The sequence below is a fragment of the Schistocerca serialis genome, chromosome 2 (genome assembly GCF_023864345.2).
Source record: "Schistocerca serialis cubense isolate TAMUIC-IGC-003099 chromosome 2, iqSchSeri2.2, whole genome shotgun sequence".
NCBI classification, from domain to species: Eukaryota; Metazoa; Arthropoda; class Insecta; order Orthoptera; family Acrididae; genus Schistocerca; species Schistocerca serialis.
The window spans coordinates 1,092,679,617-1,092,701,483 of NC_064639.1; the positions used below are offsets into that span (position 1 = coordinate 1,092,679,617).

Below are 21,867 nucleotides of genomic sequence, written 5' to 3' on the forward strand. Positions count from 1 at the left end.
GAATAAAAAATAACTTTATTCACACTTATGGGAAGACTTTCGGCATGGTCAAAAGACATTGGTAGGTTTTGTTTTTTGGTTGTTACAGTGCAGAGTGTGGACACTATAAACTGACATTTGGGTGCAAGCATAAACAAACTAGGCTTTTCACTGCAAAAAAAGTGAGGAGAAGTGTGGAGAAACAAGTCCCACCTTCCTCTTGCAGGTCAGCCAGCCTACACCTGTGTTCTGTTCTTCCAAGAAAGCAGAACTGAGTTATAGTCACTGGATCCCTTCTTGTGTTGTAAGGGTCATAATCAGTCTCAATGATGGGCCAAGACTAGTCTCTTCACTCATGTCAAAATAAGAAAAGAAAACAATGAGCAACTCACAACACAAAGCATTCAGTAATAGCTACCGCACAATTGCCTGCTGTTGTTGACAGTGTCAAAAACAATGTAGTTCAGATCTGATCTCTACCGGTATTTTATACAATCACAGTTCAGAGCACCCACACCCTAAAACTGCCATGTTAACATGTTTATGTCATACTAGCTTCAGACAGATGTACATTTTTCTTTGTACTGAGATGCTAGGTTCCACGGCTAAGTACTATGTTGCATTACGCAGCGTGTGTATTACACAGACCATTCAGCTGCTCCAGTTGGCTTGACACCAGATGCACTGATGCATTGTTGCTTTCATGCACTTTTTATTTTGTGACACGTGCTTATGCGCACTATCTTTCGAAATTGTGGTTTACCAGATGGTGTGCCGTAAATAAGGCTATTTCAAACAACCTCTGATAAAATCAAACAATGGAAAATCCAAGATAGAATATAACAATATCATGATTTTTAGAATATAACAATATCATGAAGAGGATAGTTGCTAATCACTGTATAACAGAGATGCTGAGTCGCAGATAGGCACAACAAAAAGACTGTCACAAAAAAAGCTTTTGGTCGAAAAGGCCATTGTCAAGAAACACACACACACACACACACACACACACACACACACACACACACACACACACACACACACACCAGTCTCTGGCAGCTGAAGCCAGTGTGTGTGTGTGTGTGTGTGTGTGTGTGTGTGTGTGTGTGTGTCGTCTATTTTTGACAAAGGCCTTGTTGGCTGAAAGCTTACTTTGTGTCAGTCTTTGTCGTGCCTATCTGTGACTCAGCATCTCTGCTATATGGTGAGTAGCAACTGTCCTCTTCATAACATTATTATCTCTGGTAAAATGGTTCATCAACAGAGAAGCATTCGCTATGAAATAGCACTTGTTGAATAATTTTGTGGTTTCATATTTTGATGAAGAATTTGCATGTAACAGGTTGAAATGGAAGATATGTCAATCCCGGAAATGGAATGTTACCTTAAGAATCAGAAAACACAAATTGTGGCATGTGGACAACAAGCCTTTGCCATTGATCCTGATATTGATGTTCAGTTGAGATGGCATTGTGGACCGGTGAACAACACACTTTTGCTTTGAAAGCGTTTCACTGAACCAACAGCTACATGGCTGCGAAGCATGTATTTCAGGCTGATTAAAATCTGTCAAGTCAGGCCCCAGTCCCATGGGCACATGGCAGCTGCCTAAGGATAGGGTCACTTAACTAAACAGGCTATGGGGACTGTGATGCTGAGGGCTGTGTTGGAGGTGTGGTTCCCACTAGCACTGCCCATAAATTGTGGTGATGAGGAATGTGTGAGCGGTGGAGGATGACAGAGGTGACATGGTATGTAAAGCAGCCTTTAAAGTTGACCATGTTGTGCTGAACAGCATGTACTACCACTGGGTGATAAAATGTGCCCTTAGCCATAGTCTGATTGCAGTGGCTGCAATAAACTTGGTATATACAAAACAGTGAAGGCTTTTGTGGTTCCTTTTTTGACTTACTGTCTGTTGGCATCTTTCTCAAGTTCGTTGGCCAACATTTGTGCAACAATTTTTCTGATATTTCGCGAGCCACTCATGTTGGCAATGTGTCAGAAAAATCATATACAGGTGTTGACACAAGTGGCTAATGAAACATCAGAAAGGTCCGTAAACAAACATTGACCGAAGAACCCGATCAGAGGTAGACAGGCAGTACATCAACTTGATATATGACATGGCTGACTGAACAAGTGGCTTGCCTCTGGTGGTATGGGATATACAAATGACAGGGTCGGAAAAGAATGTGCTGGGTGGATGCATTGAACAGGTTTTCAAGAAGACATAGCTAGAGTAGTTCATCATTTTTCAATAAAATTATTTGAGTTTCACAAGTTTTTCTTAATAGTAAGCATTTCTTCAGTCATCATGTCTTTATGTAATGTCTAAGTTATAAACTGGCTTCAATTGTAAATAAGTCCTTACAAATAAATAATAACTGAGTCAGGAGCAGGTTGAGAGGCCAGAGGAAGAGGAGGAAGAAGAAATGAATGAAAATATAGAGAAGGTTGACGCAAGTGCCTTAACATCCATGCATACAAATAAAATCAAATTAAAACCTCTTAAGGGCGGATTATACCTCTGACTGTTAGGAACTGTGCCTTAGTCCAGCACTTGAGCAGGGACCCTTAGTCCAGCACTTGAGCATGGACCCTTACGTAACATGGGCAGTGTCTTCACATACAAAGCCACAGCTCAGAATCCAAGCAGTTCTCCCAGTGCCTTTCTCCTGCATTACAAATTTCATTTTGTGACTTAGATCACTGCTTATTTTGATAAAAATATTTGTGTTTATTGGAAATAGTGTATTATTCTATTCTGTACAATACAACTTCCAGTGTGTGTGTGTGTGTGTGTGTGTTTTAGAGAGAGAGAGAGAGACAATATTTCAAATATTTCAGAGCTGATATGTAAAAATAAAATTCACAGCTCACATTTCGGCATTTGGCTGTTGTGGAACAAGATGAACGTATATATCCATTACTGCGTGGCCTTCATCATAGTTACACAGGAGAAGAGTATTTGGCAAAGAAAGATGGTGATGATATCCAAGTAGAGGATTTGGATAAGGTTAGTTTGAGAAGCATTTTGTTTAATTAACTTAGAAGTATGTAAATATTTTTAACAGTAATGAAACTCTACTGAGAACGTGTTTGAGGATGTTACAGTGAGTTATTTTCTAAATAAGTTTTATGTATTTTTGATTTTCTGGTATACTCCCTTGAGCAGGCTGTTCCAACCGAGCTCCAGGGAGCCGGAGCGCTCACTGCGGCAGCTCGGAGACTGCGTGGAGGGGGAAAGCGAACTCACTGCCCCCTGGCCGCATGCAGCCGCAACTAACGCAATAATCCGTGTTCAATGACAGCTATGACTAGCCGCGGGATCCCTGTACCTCTATTGGAGGATACCTTTCTGTTCATTGAGAGGGGTGGTTGTCCGCAGTGTCTTGTATGTCATAAAGTATTTAATTCTGCGAAGAGGTACAATATACAACGACAGTGTACACGTCTTCAAGTAGCGCACTACGATCAGGTAGAAGGCATTGCACGCAGAGAACTGGTAGCCAGGCTTAAGAACGACATACTAGGAAACGTAAGTTTGAAAACGGTTTCGTAATACGGAGGGTATCAAAACATGCAACATAGTTCGTGTTCTGTAATGCGTTTATAATTTTCAGGTGAACGAGAGCGGAGAAAACACTACTGAATCTGCAATTCGAGCAAGCTGCGGGGTCGCTCACATCGTTGCGATGAGTGGCAAGCCGTTTTCGGTGGGACCACTCGTAAAATCATGCATGGTAGCAGTTGCTGAATGTTTGTTTCCAAGGGAGGTGCAGGCAATTGAAGGGGTTTGCCTGTCGAAGCAAACAATGTCTCGTCCAATCCTGGACGGCACAGGAAAAAGGCGGAGAGCTTTGTTGCATTTTCGCTAGCGCTTGACGAAAGTACCGACATATCGGACTGTACTCAGCTTGCAGTCTTTGTGCGTGGTGTCGACATGGAGCTGCAAGTAACTGAAGAACTCTTGGATGTGGTACCACTCGATTACACTGCTACAGGACGTGACATTTTTGAAGCTGTTTGTGACTCGGCGGACAATATGAATTTTGCCGTGGGATAAGCTCCATTCTGTAGCGACAGACGGTGCACCACAAATGATCGGGCGTCACCAAGGTTTTGCCTCTCGTTTGAAAAATAAACTCAGAGACAAACTCGGGAAAGACATTTTGACTCTTCATTGTTTTATTCAGCAAGAGGTACTGTGTGTTGAAACAGTAGAGCTAGGTGGCGTAATGAAAGATGTCGTGAAGTGTGTGAATTTTGTGCGGCGTCACGGTATGAATCATCGCCAATTCAAAGGATTCCTGAAAGATATGGAAGCGGAGTATGAGGATATACCTTACCACAGTACAGTTCGTTGGGTGAGTCGGGGAAAAGTTCTTGATGTTTTCTTTCCCATTCGTGAGGAAATATCCCTTTTTCTCAAAATGAAAGGGGAAGAAATGCGTTGTCTGGAAGATATAAAATGGATATCAGACCTGGCGTTTCTAGCTGACATAACTATGCATCTGAATAATTTAAATCTGTCATTGCAGGGCAAAGGGCAGCTAATCGTTGACATGCACGACAAGATCAAAGCGTTCATGGAAAAGTTACGTTTATTTGAGAGGCAGATGAGTAATGAACATTTAACGTTCTTAAATCGTCTTGCTTCTTTAAAACTACCTGAAGGTACTACTTTCGGCGATTACCAAGCGAAGTTAAAGTAGCTCATCACGTCGTTTGAACACGATTCCGAGACCTCACTAGTTTTAAAATGGCACTTAAGGTGTTCAGCACTCCTTTTTCAGTTTCACCCTATGACTTGTCATCGTCACTTCAATTGGAGATTATTGATTTGCAAAATTCAACTTTGTTGAAAGAGAGGTACTACAACACGTTGGATTTGTCACTATGGTATCATTCATTACAGCAAAAAACATTTCCCAAGCTTCACAACAATGCCGCTCAGATCATGTGCATGTTTGGATCTACGTACTGTTGTGAGCAGCTTTTCTCAGCAACGAAGAGAGTAAAAAGTAAGGAACGATCATTTCTTCAGGATGCAACAACGAAGGCCATCCTCCGAATTATCGCTGCGAACACTTTGACGCCTGATATTTCCGATCTTGTAATGAAAAGAAAATGACAAGCTACAGAGGCCCAATAAATTTAGTATGCAATTTCTTGTAAAACAGTTGTTTCTTATTTATTTCCTGAACATCGTATTTTCTGGTGTAGCATGTCACCACATCTTAGCATCTAAGAGTATGAGGTTGCCGATCTTATAAGACGCAGCTGGCACATCAAAATGCTTGCCTTGCCGCCTGCCTCAGCCAGCCGTGCCGGCCCACGTTAATGGTCACAGCGACTGATACAGCTCCCTGGAGCAGGGAGCGCTCCGCGGCTCACAACGGAGCCAACGAGCTGGAACAGCCTGCCCTTGAGGATCTCCTTACCGTTACTCACTGGAACAAACAATATATCTATTCTAATCTAGTGAAACAGTTGGACAAAGTAGTACCTATATTCTTCTGTCAGAAGAAAAAACAAAAAATTAAATTATTAAGTAGTATGTAAACTTTCAAAAACTCCCAGAAGAGGGAGTATGTAAGCATGTTCACTTTTGATTCTGAATATGGTACAATGTGAGTTTAAAAGCTGAAGCATTTTTGCTAGTAATGTCTTTCTTATGCTTAGAAACTGTCCGAGAACAGCTAGTAAGAAACTGGGCAAGAACATAGGAACACTCTTTGATTGTATGGGGCTTTTTATGCCATAATAAAGATTTGATTAAATGAGGAAAAGAGAAGAAAATATTCTTGATTTTCAGATTTTCTTATTGAGAGGTAATAAAGCAAAAAATAAATGGCATTGAAATGTGGATTGACTGCATTAAAGGGGAAAAATATTTGTATGAAATACGCCATTTATCAGAAATATTCAGGTACCATCCAAAAACGTGTTATAGGAGATTTGATTGAAAAATGTGAGAAATTGTTTCGCATTACGGGCTGTGTTCATCTAATTGTCACAATTGTTTATTGTAATAATATTATGGAAAGGATAGTTGCTACTCATGTTATAGTGGAGATGCTGAGTCACAGATAGGCATAACAAAGAGACTGACAGAGAGTGAGCTTCTGGCCAACAAGGCCTTCGTCAGAGATACACATCATACACATGCATATTCACGCAAAAACAACACACACACACACACACACACACACACACACACACACACACAAAACTGCAGTCTCTGGCTGCTGAGGCCATAGTGGGGGTAAGGAAGAGGCTGGGGCAGAGAAGGGGTGGGATAGTAGGGTAGGTGTGGGGGGACGATGAAGTACTGCCTGCGGAAGCATACAGGGATGAGATGGAGAGAGGGTACGGTGGCTAGGTGCAGTCAGGAGGTTTGACAGAGAACAAGTTAGCAGTAAAGGAGAGCAGTAAAAAGACTTGAGTGTGTTGGTGGAATACAGGGCTGTGTAGTGCTGGAATGGGAACAGATGAGGGGTTATATGGGTAAGGACAATGGCTAACGAAGATTAGGGCCAGGAGCGTTACAGGAACACGAAATATATTGTGTGTGTGTATATATAATTTTTTATTGTGTGTCTTTGCTTATCGTTGATGTATTTTGACATTGGTTGAAATTTTTGATGCTTTTTTTATTATTGGCTTTTGAAAAGATTATACGTGTGTCTTGGTATGTAGAATGGTGTGCATTGCTACAAACATTTGTAATGCAAGACCGCCATTGTATACATCTGAGCTAACCAGATAAATCTGCAGGACAAGACAAGACAAGAAGAGAGAGAGACTGTATTCTCAGTTTCATATTTTTGGGCCTGTGCGATAAAAGAGACAACATGTATTCACACAACAGATTACCTAACAAACAGGGAATCAGTATTCCAGTTAAGTACAAAAGGGAAACCTGCAGTTGCTGCCCTTGAATTTGGTAAAACAAGAATTTTTGGTGACTGTTCAATTGAAACACAGTGGAGGATCTATCGCTACAACTTTGGTTTGTGCTACCGGCAATAATAATACTCAGCAACAGCACTAGTGACCTGGCACATGCTGAAATGGTGACATGTCTGGACACAGTCCCATCATTGTTCTGGAAGCAACTCCATCGCACATGTGCGACTTTTGGACAAGGAGCTCATAAGGAAAACGAACAAGATTATCCATGCTGCCCTTTCTTGTATTCATTCGTTGTCCCATTTTAATCCAACAGTCCTCCATTTTCTTGCCAATAACTGTGAATGTGCCATTGTCTTCACTTGTGACTGAATTGACACATTTCATAGCCTGATGCTTTATTACTCAAGGTGTTTGTGGCACGAATAACACTGGTTGTGGATCTTAAATCATGTACACAACTTGTATTAAATTTACGTATTTGTAAAATATAGAAATTTATCCTTACATTTGAGGCCAGCTGACAGTCTTTGCTCCAGGTTGAGCTGTTTATGGAATAATGCTTCTGGACATGGACTAGGGTAAACACTTTTTGGAGTAGTTACTTGAGTCAAAACATTTGGTGTATTGATGTTTCAAAAATGAAACCAATATGCTCTGCCTAACCACCATTTATAAAAATGTTGAACATTTATGTCCTTAAATTAGTGTCTTATTTTCCGTGTTCATCTGTTCCCCAAGAAATTTTCCCTATTTATATAGTCTACTGATAAACAAACTGACATGTAGTTAGAAATACTGAGTTATACTCCTGCTGCATGCCACATAAATAACAACAGTTTCTGAAGCAGTGGCAGTAATGAAACTAACATACTGAAGTTCTCCCCCTCCCCATTTCTTGTTAAATTATGAAGTATCCACTTGTTATAATACCTGTGATTGGGTCTTAAATTTTATTTTACTTTATGTATTTTTTTTTTTTTAAGTTTCTTCTTTATTCATTTTAGTTGTCGCGATCATCATTCCCATTATGCATGCGTCGCATTCATGAGAAGTTGCGAGAAGCTCATCATTTGAAATATGGTGGCCGTATGCAGTATGGTCTTTTCTTAAAAGGCATTGGTTTATCTCTGGAAAATGCTATGAAATTCTGGAGAGAAGAATTTGTAAAAGCAATGGATGCAGATAAGGTATGTCACAATAACTGTACACTTGTCATCTAGTTGATGTAATGTTTCAGTTCTTTGACTCTGTGATTTGGTTATTGCAGTTTGACAAACAGTATGCCTACAACATACGCCACAATTATGGAAAAGAAGGGAAAAGGGTGAACTACACACCTTACAGCTGTGCCAAAATCATAATGTCATCAGTTGGACCTGGTGACACTCATGGCTGCCCTTTTAAACATAATGATTTATCGTCCCTCAAACAGCTACTCCTAAGTTATGGATTACCTGCAGCAGGTAAAAAATATCTGGAGAGTTATTATATGTTTAAATAATAGCTGTCATCGTCTGGAATATTTTAGTACTAATGTTTATCCTTTTGCAGGTATTCAAGAAATGGCAGATTATGTATCTCGTGGTCACTTTCAAATTGCATGTGCCAAGTATTTCGAAATCACTCACAGTGCACCTATTGACAGTGGTGTTAATCATCCCAATAAATATTTTGAAGAGAGTCAGAAGCTTATCGCTGGAAAACATTTCAAATCAGAAAATGGTATGTACATTCCACCTTTCCATCTTTTTCCTGCCTTACATTTTCAAGCAAGCTGTTTACGGAAGTACTCTTTGTGTGACTTGTTTGCTTATGTTTATTTGCTTGTTTCACTCTTGTTGTGATGCCTTCAGAATGATAACTGTTCCCATGACTGAGACTGAGAGAGACATGTAGGCCTTTTGCAAGAACAGTATCGGATTTCCTGTCTTCTGGTAAGTCTGAGTAAGGTATCGGAGTGGTAACACACAGGACGCATACTCAGCAGGTCAGTGGCTCAAGTCCCCACCCATCGATCCACGTTTTAAGTTATCATGGCATCTTTAAGTTGATAAAGACGAATTCTGGGATGGTTCTGGTGAAAGGGCATAAGCAATTTCCTTCCCCACCCTTCTTCAATATGATATAGGGCAAGTTGTTAAAGACCTTGTCGCCAATAGGATATTAGACTCTAATCTTACTTCTTCTATAAAACTGTAATTGTGTACCACATTGCAATCTGAGCTAACAATTTCCTTTTCGCAGGATGTTCTCTGGCAACTAAATGTCTGAGCTTACCTCAGACATGGATGAAAAGTTTCTGTGAATGCTTACATATTTCCTACTTTTCCAAATTCCCCTCAGTTTTTTGGTATTTTTGTAGGATGAACAGGCACAAAATATAATATACAGCAAGTTTCAAACAGATTTTATCTGATTTCACAAGACCGAAAATGAAGACAGAAACTTAGGATGAATTGTAATTTCTACCTCAAAACTATAGCTCGCGTCATGTAAGACGGTGCTTCCATGGGTATAGGCGGAGCAGCGAAGGGGTGAGAGCTGCACATGCGCGCCAGCAGAGAGCAGTCAAACAAACAAAATCCATGTTGCCGAACTGCACTGCTGCGGGTGAAAGTCAGGCTCATTTGCCTACAGTGCATCACATTATCTGTTCAAATCTATGAGGGTAATAGGAAATATTAAAACTAATTTCGAACAGTTGTCATGAGAGAAATATTAATTACCTCCACTGCCCCACAGATTTCCTCGGCGTAACATTGGGAGGCGAAAACATCTGACAGCTTTGTGAAGACGTGAAGTACCATTTTTCTCAACATGACAATTGTCTAATGACAAGATCATTGAAAATGCTTGCAATAATTATCATTTATTGCTATTTGAACTGTATTATAATTAAAAATTTAATATGTAACAAAATTAACTCCTAGCAAAATCTGAAATCATGATATTTGCTTGACAACTGTTTCTACTCAATAGAATTTTTAAAATTGTGTATAAGGCGTGTGTGTTGATGTGTTTGTCTGTAGTTAAGTGTAATCATTGCGCATAAAAAAGAATTAGTGATAGAAAAGACTATTGTAAAAATGGTCTGTAAGTTGTCTTATTTTTCGCGGTTAACGGGCGTTAAGAGTGTAAACTAACTTGTTCGACATTACAGTGAGAGACCACATTTATAATGCATCGAATAAGCAAACAATTAATCATCACCTGCAAACAACTCCAGGGAATGATGACCTATAACATTGAAAATGACCAATATCTCAACAAGTAACAGATACTGTCATTTTAGGGCCTTATCCAATTCGTGCCTCGAAAATGGCAGGTGTTTACATGTGGAAATATCGGACTTTTGACAGATTTATCCAGCTGCATTCTCATGTGTTATTAGAGCATACAACATGGTGTGCGAAGCTTAACTTCTCTATGGGTAATATGTGAACATTATAGCCTGCATAATTCCAAGGATACAACGTCCTAATCAAAGAGGCTAGGAAGGTCTCATTATGTACGCAACTGATATGTTGACAAACACATTTTTTAAAACTAAGAAATATTATTACTTTGTTCCAAAGTCTACATCGCAATACCACAGTGACTTCTATTTGAATCTGTTTCTGAACAACCTGAACGTATATTTATGATGATAGGTTCAAGGCTTATATTCATCATCACTTCCCTGTCAAATTATTCTTTCTGAAGCTTTTCAGCATGCCAAACAGACTGTGCCCACGATACAGGTGGGGTACTGTTTATTGCCTCATGCACAAGTGATTCAGTGAATGTTATCTTTCTCTCTCCTCCCCCCCCCCCCCTCCTTGCGCCCCCCCCTTCCCCACAAACACACACACACACACACACACACACACACACACACACACACACATACACAGCCTTATCCTTTTCCCAAATTAATTCCATAGGGCTACAGTGAGATGTGGGTAAATGCAAAACTTTGTCACCCCATTCACATGCAAGGAAGTCAAGTTTGTACATTTTGTCACTTGACTTGTATAAATTAAAGAGCTACAGGAGATCGGCACAAGTATGGTTTATACCGTGCTTGATATTTTTATTTTTAACGCTTACCCGAAACATCTCTGAAATGTGCGTAACTAGAAACATGCCGTCTCTCAGACCACCTAATAGTTTATCTCACAAAACTCCACATATGTTGACAGAAATCAAGTAAATAGTCACTTAATTCATGTTATAATTAAATTTAGTACTTTTCAGCCCATATAAACACTTTGTTGTTTAAATTATATAAAATAAACATTAACTATCACAAGTACATGCAGTCATTCACTGTCAGATTTCATATGATTTTCAACACTGTTGTACCAGAAAATATATTCATAAATATAAATAAAATGTTGCAGAAAATGTAAAAAAAAAAAAAAAAAAAAAGATAATAATCAACTGAACTGAAATATTAAATCACATCTCTTTTGCACAGTCGACGCACATCTTCCTGCTGCATTCCATGCAAACTGGGTGACCACATTTGATGCTCTCATACGCCATTTTCCTCTTCTTGGATGCAGGGCACTTCATACACATCTTCCTTTTGTCCATTCTATCACTTGGTATACCTTCACTTGATTGGTGAGTGTCTCCCAGAACTTTGTAGATCATTTCCTTGATATTTCTAGGTAAATTTTGAATTTCCAGGCATCTTCTTAGATGTTGCTCTGTCAGCTCCATGGCCAGACTTTTTGATGAATTTGAGATGAGTTAGCATGGAGTATCCTCTGCAGCACAAATACAGAACGAAACTGTTCACGCAACTGATGTTTACAAGTGTGTAAAAGACTGCCATCAGCCAGCGCCTCGTACATCTGTTTGGCAAATAATTGGCACGTTTCATGTCGAGCAAATCTACTCCAGATTTTGTTGCATTGTAGAAACAAATAATTTCTGCCTTATTTTTTATGGTATCATTTTCAATGGAATGATGCATTGAAGACACAGGAATTACTGCCTTGTTTCTCTTTAAAATTAAACCAGTGTTGTATTCTCAGAGAATCCATATAATGCTGATGACCCAACTGGCCTACTTTTATCAGCAAAAAGCTCTTGAGGAATTTCATGTTTTTTCTTTCTGGTCCGTTCCTATGTATGTTAGTCTTCTATTTCTCAGAACATTTCATCCACTGTAACTTTGCCTTTTACACAGTATAATTGCTGAGAATTGAAAATGAATTTCTCAAAAATGTTTGATATTGCAGCTTCTCGATCTGACTTTTTTCTTTTGTCTATGGTAATCACATCATCAAGTCTCAGGCTAGGCTACTTAGAAGTATTTCAAAGTTCTTTGCTGACATTGTCACCACAGATATAGGATGACCGGTCAGACCTTTTCGAAAAGAGACAACATATCTTCATGAGACGATTTGAATATTGATGTCATCATTAGAAGGCCTATGGAAGCTTTGATTTCAACATTGTCAGTATCTTTGTAATTGGACGGATTGGTTGTTTCCTGCAAGTTTGCCCTTATTGTATTCAGTTTCACGTTTGTATGTAAAACTATTTCATCTATAATGTCATCATCAAATAAATATCCCACATTTGAGATTTAGTAGACTTTATCCCAAACTTCGACTTTTGGCTGTTAGGCCAGGCATTCCTCCTTTCAGAATGTTGTGGTCTGGTGCTCTTCTCGTTCTAACACACTCAGAACGTTCCCATTGGAAATTATTTTTACCATAAAAATACTGTGTTTGCTGTAAGGTATTATCTGTAGTATAGAATACTCCAGGCTCTTCTTCCAATAAAAATTCATTAGTATCACCCTCTGTTTCATGGTGACTGTCACCTATCACGAAATCTGGATCAGCATCAGAATCGTCAAATGTGTTGTCATCAATCCCATTTTCCTCTTCATCTAAATCCCGTAACTGCGCTTGCACCCAAGCTTCCAAATCTGGTCTAGCTGCAGATACGTTACTCTTCTTAGAAAGTCGATCCATGTTATACATGAAATATGACATAAATTTACGCGTAGAAGAAGACACTATAAAATAACTGCCTCTTAAAGCAGAATATGTCATAATTTGAAACATGCTGTCTATTGGACGTACCAAATTCTTGTACGTAATACGAAACGTGAGGTATCTCAGGCACACGACTTCGCACACTCCTCTAAACAATACTCTGTATGTCTTCACTGACTAAGTAAAACTGATTGTTGACTGCTGCTTTACAAGCAACAAGTATTGCGGCGAAGGTATTAGGAAAGTGAAGCCGCCCTTTTTTGCAGTGCTGCCACACTCGACATCTAAGAAAAACGAGAGGTCTGATAGACCGATGTTTCGGGTTGGAAAATATCTGCTTTTCTGGTGTTTATACTTGATGTTTTCTCTGTAACAGTTGAATTATAACTGGCAGTGGCTGACTTCGAAGCAAATATGACAAGAATTGTGAATCGCATCACAAAACTGACAGCGTTCATTACTGAATGGCAGTCACTGCTGTTTTTCTTACAAGTTAATACAATTTTATTCTCGGAAACAAAACCAGATGAATAGCCAGCATGCAGAATAATTATCTGAGAAAACCTATTCCATGAAAACTTTAAAACTGCCAGTACCATCACTTATTTTCTCAGCTGGTCTTCCTGGAATGATTCTAATTGACCCATGTTTCATCAAGGTAATACACTGCTGAACTACCTCCTTCTCTTGTATCGTGAATCTTTGTGGGATGCAGTTTGTGCTGCATCTGTGTCACTTCTTTGAACTAAAAACTCACTTGTTGACATATCAGGAACCAACGTCTTTTAAAATTCTATACTTTGTGAAGCGCTTACTGTTGAAGCCAGTGATGCACTGAGACCAGGGAATCACAACATGCAGGGATGTACAGAGGCCATAGAATTTCAAAAGCACAAAAGTGGCAATAACAGAACAGGAGCAGGATTGAAATTAAATGAGCTTTGGGTCTTAGTATTAAGTGAAGCAAACAGCACCAACTCTTCCACAGTACAAGCTCAGTGACACACGTCAGTGGTACTAAGCGATCTTAAGCAGCAGTCTGGCAACATTGTGACTCAATCATTGTGTGTTTACTATATAAACAGTGCTGTTTGCTGAGCTCGCTCAAGTTTGAGAATAGTAATTGTACCTTCATAGCCTCAGATGATGCCTTCAGCATTAGGAGATGAAACATTAGGCACAGAAACATGTTTTAGACTGCAGCCTGATGCCCACATAACAAAAATAACTCAAATATGTATTTCTGTTCTGAGATGGAGAAATATGAATCCAACAAATTATCTGTAAAACACTGTCTTGCAATGAAAGATTATCAAGTAAATTGGGAAAGTATTAAAAGAACTCTGGTTCAGTGTTTTGGCTTTTGCAATAAGTTGTGGTTGCGTTAGGTCTGATGATCCCAAACATTTGGGACATTCACTGGAGTGACGCTCAATAAAATCTAACATTTAATGCTAATTGTGAGTGGAGATCTATGAGGTAGTGAAGACTTTAAATGTACTGCACAAACATTTGATTATGAGGAAGTTGTTATGAAGGCAGGAAGGAGAGGGTGTGCTACAGTTGCTGTCTGTTGACCAAAATCTCAAATTCTATGTACGTGTTTTCTAGCAGTAATTTGATGTATTAAAATGAAGAAATTGAAGTGAGTTTTGTGGTGCTGTGCATGATCGATGATGAGTGGATAAATTACTTTCAAGTTGAAAGTATCACCAGTAATGTGAAAACCTTCCTACATAGGGACAGTGTTATGCGTCACTAGACCAAGCACCTAAACGTCATGAGCTTATTTGAGACCCTTGAAAGCTTAGATCATTTCTTCCGTCCAGCATACTTTCCGTTTGCTGGAGATATTCTTCCCGGCCGAAGCATCTGTAAGAGGTGCGTGGATGGAGCTGCATGTGGCAGGCGTTGGCGGTAGAACTTTATAGTCTGAAAAATCGGCCCATTCATGATGATCTGTAGGTAGTGAGAGGTAACGATTGAAATCTCCTCGGTTGGATATCGGACAGATATGTTTGGCAGTCACAGAATAGCCAAGGGAAATTACGGAGTCAAATGCTGGTTTTGATCTTTCACAGTTGATCTCAATGCTGTTGTAGCGGAGTGTAGCCTGTATATGAGCCAGGTAGGATTCACATTTCTCGACAGAAGGGGGAGGGGGGATCAGAATATCGAATGTCATCGAGATGGGCATACAGGAATGGGAGGTTGAATAGTAAAGAGTCACATTTTTGAGACCGTAAGGCATAAAGCAGTATTTAAAAGATACTGAATGGAGTGAATTCAAAACCCTGTAGGTGGATGGGAGATGACTAGTTACTGTCTGAAGGGCGGATGATACCAGTGTTAAGAAGTTCTTGAATGATTGCTTTCACTTGACGTAATTTCGTCAGAGTGAGGCGGCGGGCCTTTATGGCACACAAGGAGACCCTCCATTGTGTTAATCATGTGACAAGTATTGCTCGTAATTGTGGCTATTGTAGCATCATGCACACACATGGGAGGAGAACTGTTGTTGATTTGCTGGGGAGGAATGCACTGGGAGAACACATTGGGGATAGCATAAGGTCACTAACCTTAGTTCGCTGTCATTGTTGTAGTTGCTGAACTGCTGTAGGGGGATGTGGCAGCAGCTGCGGGTACGATGTAGCTGTGTGACAGTGATGCGGCACAGTGTGCGATGAGTGCACAACAGTTCTGTGAACTGTCATTCATTAATATTCAGAACTCAATGTTGTGAGCTCAGAGACTGACAGCAGTAGAGTGCTTGACCGTAAGCTCGACCAGGGAGGAAGTGAATCAAGCTGGCAACTTATAGCACTTGGAGCGAGTGTGAAACAGTGGGTCCTGCGAACTTGTGTGGCAGTGTAAGTGAGGCAGAATGAGCTTCGTATACATGAGCCAACTGCGTGAAGCAGCTGAGACAGTGTCAAGATGTCGGGAGATAAACCAATATGCCTGAGAGAGTTCACACCAAGCACGGGTTCATCAATTTTGGCAATACGAAATGTCGACGTAAAGTTTAGGTCGAGCCTAAAGGTAGACCCAGAGGTCAGCTGCCCCATGTACGCTGATGTGCGACATGTTAGCTGTGCATAGCACAAGTTAGGTTGGAGAGATGTGAGCTGGTGTCAAGGATGCAGGGATGATGCTGACCTCTGCTCATGTGTTGACAAGGAATTGAATCTTCAAGTTGTGTTTAGATACATAGAGCCTCCTGCTCGAGTTGTTCGAAATGTTCAATGAAAGATGTTTGACAAGGTTGCTGTTCGGGATCGTTGTGGATTGGGCTGCCTACACTGGCCTGCGCATACAGTTTGGGAATATGCAAGGTGAGTGGCAATTCCTTGCTGCATCACCAAATGTGGTATGAAACCAGCAGGCCAAATAGATCGGCGTTGCAGCCTTTTGTGCATGCCCTTTGTTGAGTTCAGTGGAAGTCTGCCATGCATTCAGTGTTGGCTTTGAGTGGAGTTGGTGTCGGTTGGGGGTCTAGTGGAGGCAGTGTGCACTGGTTACCACAAGATGGCTGTGTATCGCTGTGCTGTGTTACATTTGCCTTTGAGCGAACAGACAGGTGGTGCTGGGGGAGGGGGGATGCTGTTGCCAACTTTGTCATCAGAATAACTGCTGGTGCTAGGGAATTGCTCTTTCTATGGCAGATGATCTAGTTCACTTAGCCAGCGAGGTGAAGTTTGATCTCCAGTGTATTAGACAAGTGCTAAAGAAGCTTAACTGCAGTTCATGAAGTTTGACAAGCTACAGCATCCACAACACAATGTCTGGTATGATCCCACAGTTGACTTGGACTGACAAGTGGCGCTAGAGTTTCGATGGAGTTCAGGATCCCAGATGTTCATTGTGAATGATATGATGAGTGACATCTTCAGGACATGATATGCATTTGATAACAGTAGTTTTAGCGGTGGCATACTTAGGCTAGGTGGGAGGGCAAAGTGTCAAATTGCTGATGAGATCAATGTGATCATAACAAAGCAGATGGAGCGTGTGTCATCACTGACGTCATGTATGTCGAGTAAGTTGTGTACCAATGCAAACCATATCTTGGGATTGTCTTTCTGTAGGAGCAGCATTGTTGGAACGCTGCTTGTCATAACGTGCTGTTTAAGTGTGGATGAGCTGGTGCATTCTGAGGTGTGGGCAGCCAAGGGGAGATCGATACATTGGCAGAAGTAAAATCTTGATTGAAAATATCGTGCAGGGTCGAAGGTCAGAGCAGTGTGTCGCCAAGGTCCTGGTGGACAGTTGAAGTCAGTGGCCACATAAGATGCATGTCCACGGGGTAGGGCAGGATCAAAACCTCAGAAGGAATGCGGTGTGAATGGCTTGTGCCCATGGTTGACCAGTGCGTGTGTGCCAGCCACAGCTGTGCCAACCACAGGGGAATATGCACAGAGCGGACCTGGCAATTGCACAATGCACTGAGGTATTGTGTCGGTAGCCGCCCCTTATGTGCTGATCACTAAACACAGGCAATGATGCATGTCACACATTTGTACAATGTGCAGTAACGTCAGGGTTCATAGACAGAAAATCACGATACTGTGCAGTATTCAAAGCACTAGGGTCGGCGTGACCGTGTGTGAACGAAGCAGATGGCATGCACTGTTCTCACCATTGATGTCCGGGATAGGTTAAATGCATCATTTGTGGTGTAGATGAAAGGGAAATGTACACGATCTGTCGTATATGTCTCTTGCATCAGTGATGGCACATAGGCTTCACAGTCGAAATCTGAAGTGGGTACAGGGCACACCGAATGCAGATCGTTGGATGGCAGCTGATCCACTGCTTATAGCGAACACACAATCGTTGATATAGTACACAGAAGCTCGGTGTCACCAATGTGGTTAATCGAGTCACTGTTGGCGATAGGGGGATAAATGAACTAGAACTAATGAAACAGTTGAATGTATGTGTGTTACTTATTGGTTGAATGTTATGCACACAAAAACATATGGAATAATACAGACTAAAATCGAGGAACATAGTCACTTAATAAGTTTTGATGGCAAAGCTAATGTTTGGCGGTCGTAGTCACCACATGTCCATTGAAACTCTCAATGTCGTCTTACGCATTAGTATCACTTGAAAAGACCAGTATGTTTGCCTTGCATCTTTTGGGATCAATGGCAGAAGGGATTTCAACTTTTTCTTTGGAAATCAGTTTTCCTCTTGGGCACAGTGGAATTAAAGGTTCAACCAATTTCAAGAGGTGGGAAGGTCTTACTTTTTTTCCACTTTCTGAATGCTTATTTTAACTGCAGTCTCAATATTTTTGTAAAAATGCTTAGAGGTTTGTTCTTTCTCAGTACAATTTCTCTTGTTTTTAGCCAATTTATATTGTCCTTTTCTGTGTCAACTTTGCAATTTGTTATTAGTTTTTCCAGCATTTGTGTTCCAACAAATTCTCTCTTTTCATCTCTATGGATAATTCCCCAAAACATTTTGCAGCCAGAAAATGAAGGCTAACCACATTGAGGCTCTCATGTGAATAACTCCAAACTTTCTTGCAGTTTCGTGTGTGGTGTTTACAGACCTAATACTATGTGCCACAATTCAATTTGTAGTTTGGTAATAGTAGACCAAGTGCCACTTACTGATCTCTGGACCAGCAACAGTACATGTAACATTGTGAATGTTACGATTAGCATGTCCGATAATGGACAAGAGGTTGGCAGCTGTCTCAAACAACACACAAAAGACTATGTTACTGGAATGAAACTTATTCTTTGGTCGGACTTGTGAGGAAGCCGAAATTGTAACATAAAATAGTCTTGTTATTTGTAACGGTGTAGGTAAATCACCCTACGTTAGGAAAGATTACTTTGCATTATGTCTTCCAGGGCACAGCTTTTTGCTGAATGACAATGATTTTGGAAGCATTGAAAGTGTACTGAAGCTACAATGGTTGCACACTGATGATATTATGAATGACATGAAAGTAAGCCATAAAAAAAATGCTTGCCAACACCACATGGTTCTGGAGTACATTCTTGTGACTTCAGATGTCAACAGTAGGACACCAACTTTCAAATTCACTTTGCTAAAGTTATAAATGTGGTAAGTAATCCTCCTCGCCGGCTTGTGAAGCACTTCAGATGTATTGCCATCACCTGGCTCATTTTTTAATCACACTTAAACGTTTACAGGTACACATTCACACCTATACTGCTACGAGAAAAAAAGAATGCAAAAAAAATTTTGTGATCTGCCAAGGATGAAATAAAATGCCCTACACAGTGATTTATCCTCGTCCAAGACCTAGAAAACAAATTGTAACAAACACGTGTTGATTTGCCACAGGCTGCCATCCAACTCAACTGATAATTTTAGCCATGGAAATTGCAGGTGTGTGAAAAATATTTTTATTTTAAAATGCATTAATGTTTCTTTTAGTTACTTCCTCATAAAACTGATTCAATAAAGAGGCATAAAATATACTTGTGAAAGTTTTCTGTTTTTCAAATAACTGATAATACCCACAATAAAAAGACACCACACAGCTCACAGACCAAGAAAAGAAGGCATTGGTCTGTGCACACAAACGAAGTTGAATGAATAATCTGGCTGTCACGAAGTATGGCAACAGTGCAGCATGTAAGAGCGAGGTTCTTGCTGTAACTTGCTGCTAACTGGTCGGAAAGAGAATGAATATTATTGGCTGCCAGTGGCTAGTGGAGGGGGATGTGCAGAACGGCTGATAATTGCCACAGGTTACATATACTGTCGCTGGTCCAGAGATCGGTAAGTGGCACTTGGTCTACTGTTACCAAACTACAAATTGAATTGTGGCTTGTGGATTTAGGATGAAAAATTGGAAATCAAACGTAGACAAAGTGGCACTTGTCTTTTCGAACATTTCATAGCTGTGATGACAATGGCGATGTTTTTCCAACACCTTATGCTGTTTCCCAATAGAATGCACTCACATCAGAAACTTTAAAGGAATGGAGCCTGGTCTAGTGATCCATAACACGCTTCAGGTGAAAAAGGTATTATGTCTTTTTATTGCGGATATTATCAGTTACTTGAAAAACAGAAAACTTTCACAAGTACATTTTATGCCTCTTTATTGAAGCAGCTTTATGAGGAAGTAGCTAAAAGAAACATTAATGCATTTTAAAAGAAAAATATTTTTCACACATCTGCAATTTCCATTACTTAAATTATCAGTTGAGTTGGATGGCAGCCTGTGGCAAATCAACATGTGTTTGTTACAGTTTGTTTTCTAGGTCTTGTACAAGGATAAATCACTGTGTATGGCATTTTATTTCATCCTTGGCAGTACACGAAATTGCAAGAACGTTTGGAGTTATTCACACGAGAGCCTCACTGTGTTTAGCCTTCATTATCTGGCTGCAAAATGTTTTTGGGGTGTTTCGCCATCAGATGCACTCACTCTGAACTAAGTACCTATGGAATCATGAATTTCTGCTGGCTGTTTCTTTACAGTGGTTCGAGCGGTGGCCTTCGTTCACACTATTCAACAATTTTGTTTGAAGAAAGAATGTATTCTAATGCTCGCTATACTGAGATATTCATAATTAACAGCGAAAGATCAATTTGCAATTATTTATTTATTTTTACAAACTTTAAATAAACTTAAGTTGAGTTTTATATTTAGTCTACATTAAAGGTAAGCAGCTGTTTCAGGTTCAGTGAAAGAGTATTTCTGGTACTTGGTTATTGTCTCAAATGCAATTGTTTCAAACTTTAACTCTCATTGGAGAAGGCCACACAGAAATTATTTTTAATCCTAACCAAGAGTAGCTTGTTTTGTCTGTGTGTATTCCAAATCTGGTTTAATGTGTGGCTTACTTATAAATATTTTTTTTCAGGTGAGTCACTAAAACCATCTTCAAAGCCAAAGCCAAAAGAAGACATGTGGGGAGATGATATAGATATGACTTCACTGGAGTTAACAAAAATTGAAGCAAACATAAAAACAGAACCTAATGAAAGTGATTGTGCTCCTATCATTTCGTAAACATATTTTTTGTATGCCTCAAAATAACTAAAAGTCATACAGACTCATACTGTGTGCAGTAGTGGCTAATAGCTTCCTTCCTGTCTTCGTAACCAGAGATAGTGATAAAGGTTTTCAGAAAGAGTATTATACAGTATAATGTTGTGATGAGTAGGAGCACATTTTATAACAGAATGTAAATAATCAATGGTTTTCCTGTCTTTATCTTCTGTGTAGTAACCTCTGCTTCTCTTTAAATTTATTTGTCCTTTCACTTGGGTTGATCATTGGTGAACTGGACTATAACTGTTATGTACTATATGTTGTGTGTTGTAAAATATTAATGTGTAATGACTGCTGATCTGATGTACATGTGACTGTTTTTTTTTTTTTTAATCCTTTGATGTCTCTTGTACAAATCTGGTGCTACTCATTAAAATCAGCAGTGAAGTGATGATCAAATTTAATTTATTTTTGCCTAATTTACTCCAGGAACATATGATAGTTAAAAGACAGCAGCAGTCAAATGAAACAACGAAAATTCTAGGTTGTGGGAAATGTCAATTTCTTCATCTGTTAAGAGAGAATGAAAGATAGAAGAAATTTTACTATTCTGATATGGAGAAGGAGAGGAACTGTGGCTGCAAGGGGAAAGTGAAGAATGCAGTCAGCAATGAATTCTTTGTTACACCATTACATGTTTATCTTCATCGAGATGTTTACGAACAGTAGGTTCAGTAAGTTCCATGACTGAATTTGCCCAAGCAACAATTGGTGCTTTTACTTTGTACAAATATGGAATTCTGTACATTGAAATTTCCTTTAGTAACAGCAATTTTTTGTTGTGGTTGATGACAATTATATGCTGACAATTAAACACAGCAAATGCATCAAAACGTGTGTTTAGAATATAGGAGAGTAGCCCACATAAAAATGGAACGCGTCATGCACTAGTTAAACATCTGTAGTCGA

At 39.8% G+C, this 21,867-nt stretch overlaps 1 protein-coding gene across 1 annotated transcript in view; it reads left to right on the top strand.

The window, feature by feature from the left end:
* LOC126456707 (DNA primase large subunit) overlaps positions 1-21,278 on the top strand; it is an 85,576-nt gene extending 64,298 nt beyond the window's left edge. The window contains exons 6-10 of the mRNA XM_050092447.1: positions 2,861-3,001; positions 7,908-8,090; positions 8,171-8,366; positions 8,455-8,625; positions 20,768-21,278. Coding sequence (XP_049948404.1) covers positions 2,861-3,001; positions 7,908-8,090; positions 8,171-8,366; positions 8,455-8,625; positions 20,768-20,916 — 840 coding nt within the window. The 3' untranslated portion in view covers positions 20,917-21,278. The remainder of the gene's footprint in view (positions 1-2,860; positions 3,002-7,907; positions 8,091-8,170; positions 8,367-8,454; positions 8,626-20,767) is intronic.
* Positions 21,279-21,867: the final 589 nt, after the last annotated feature.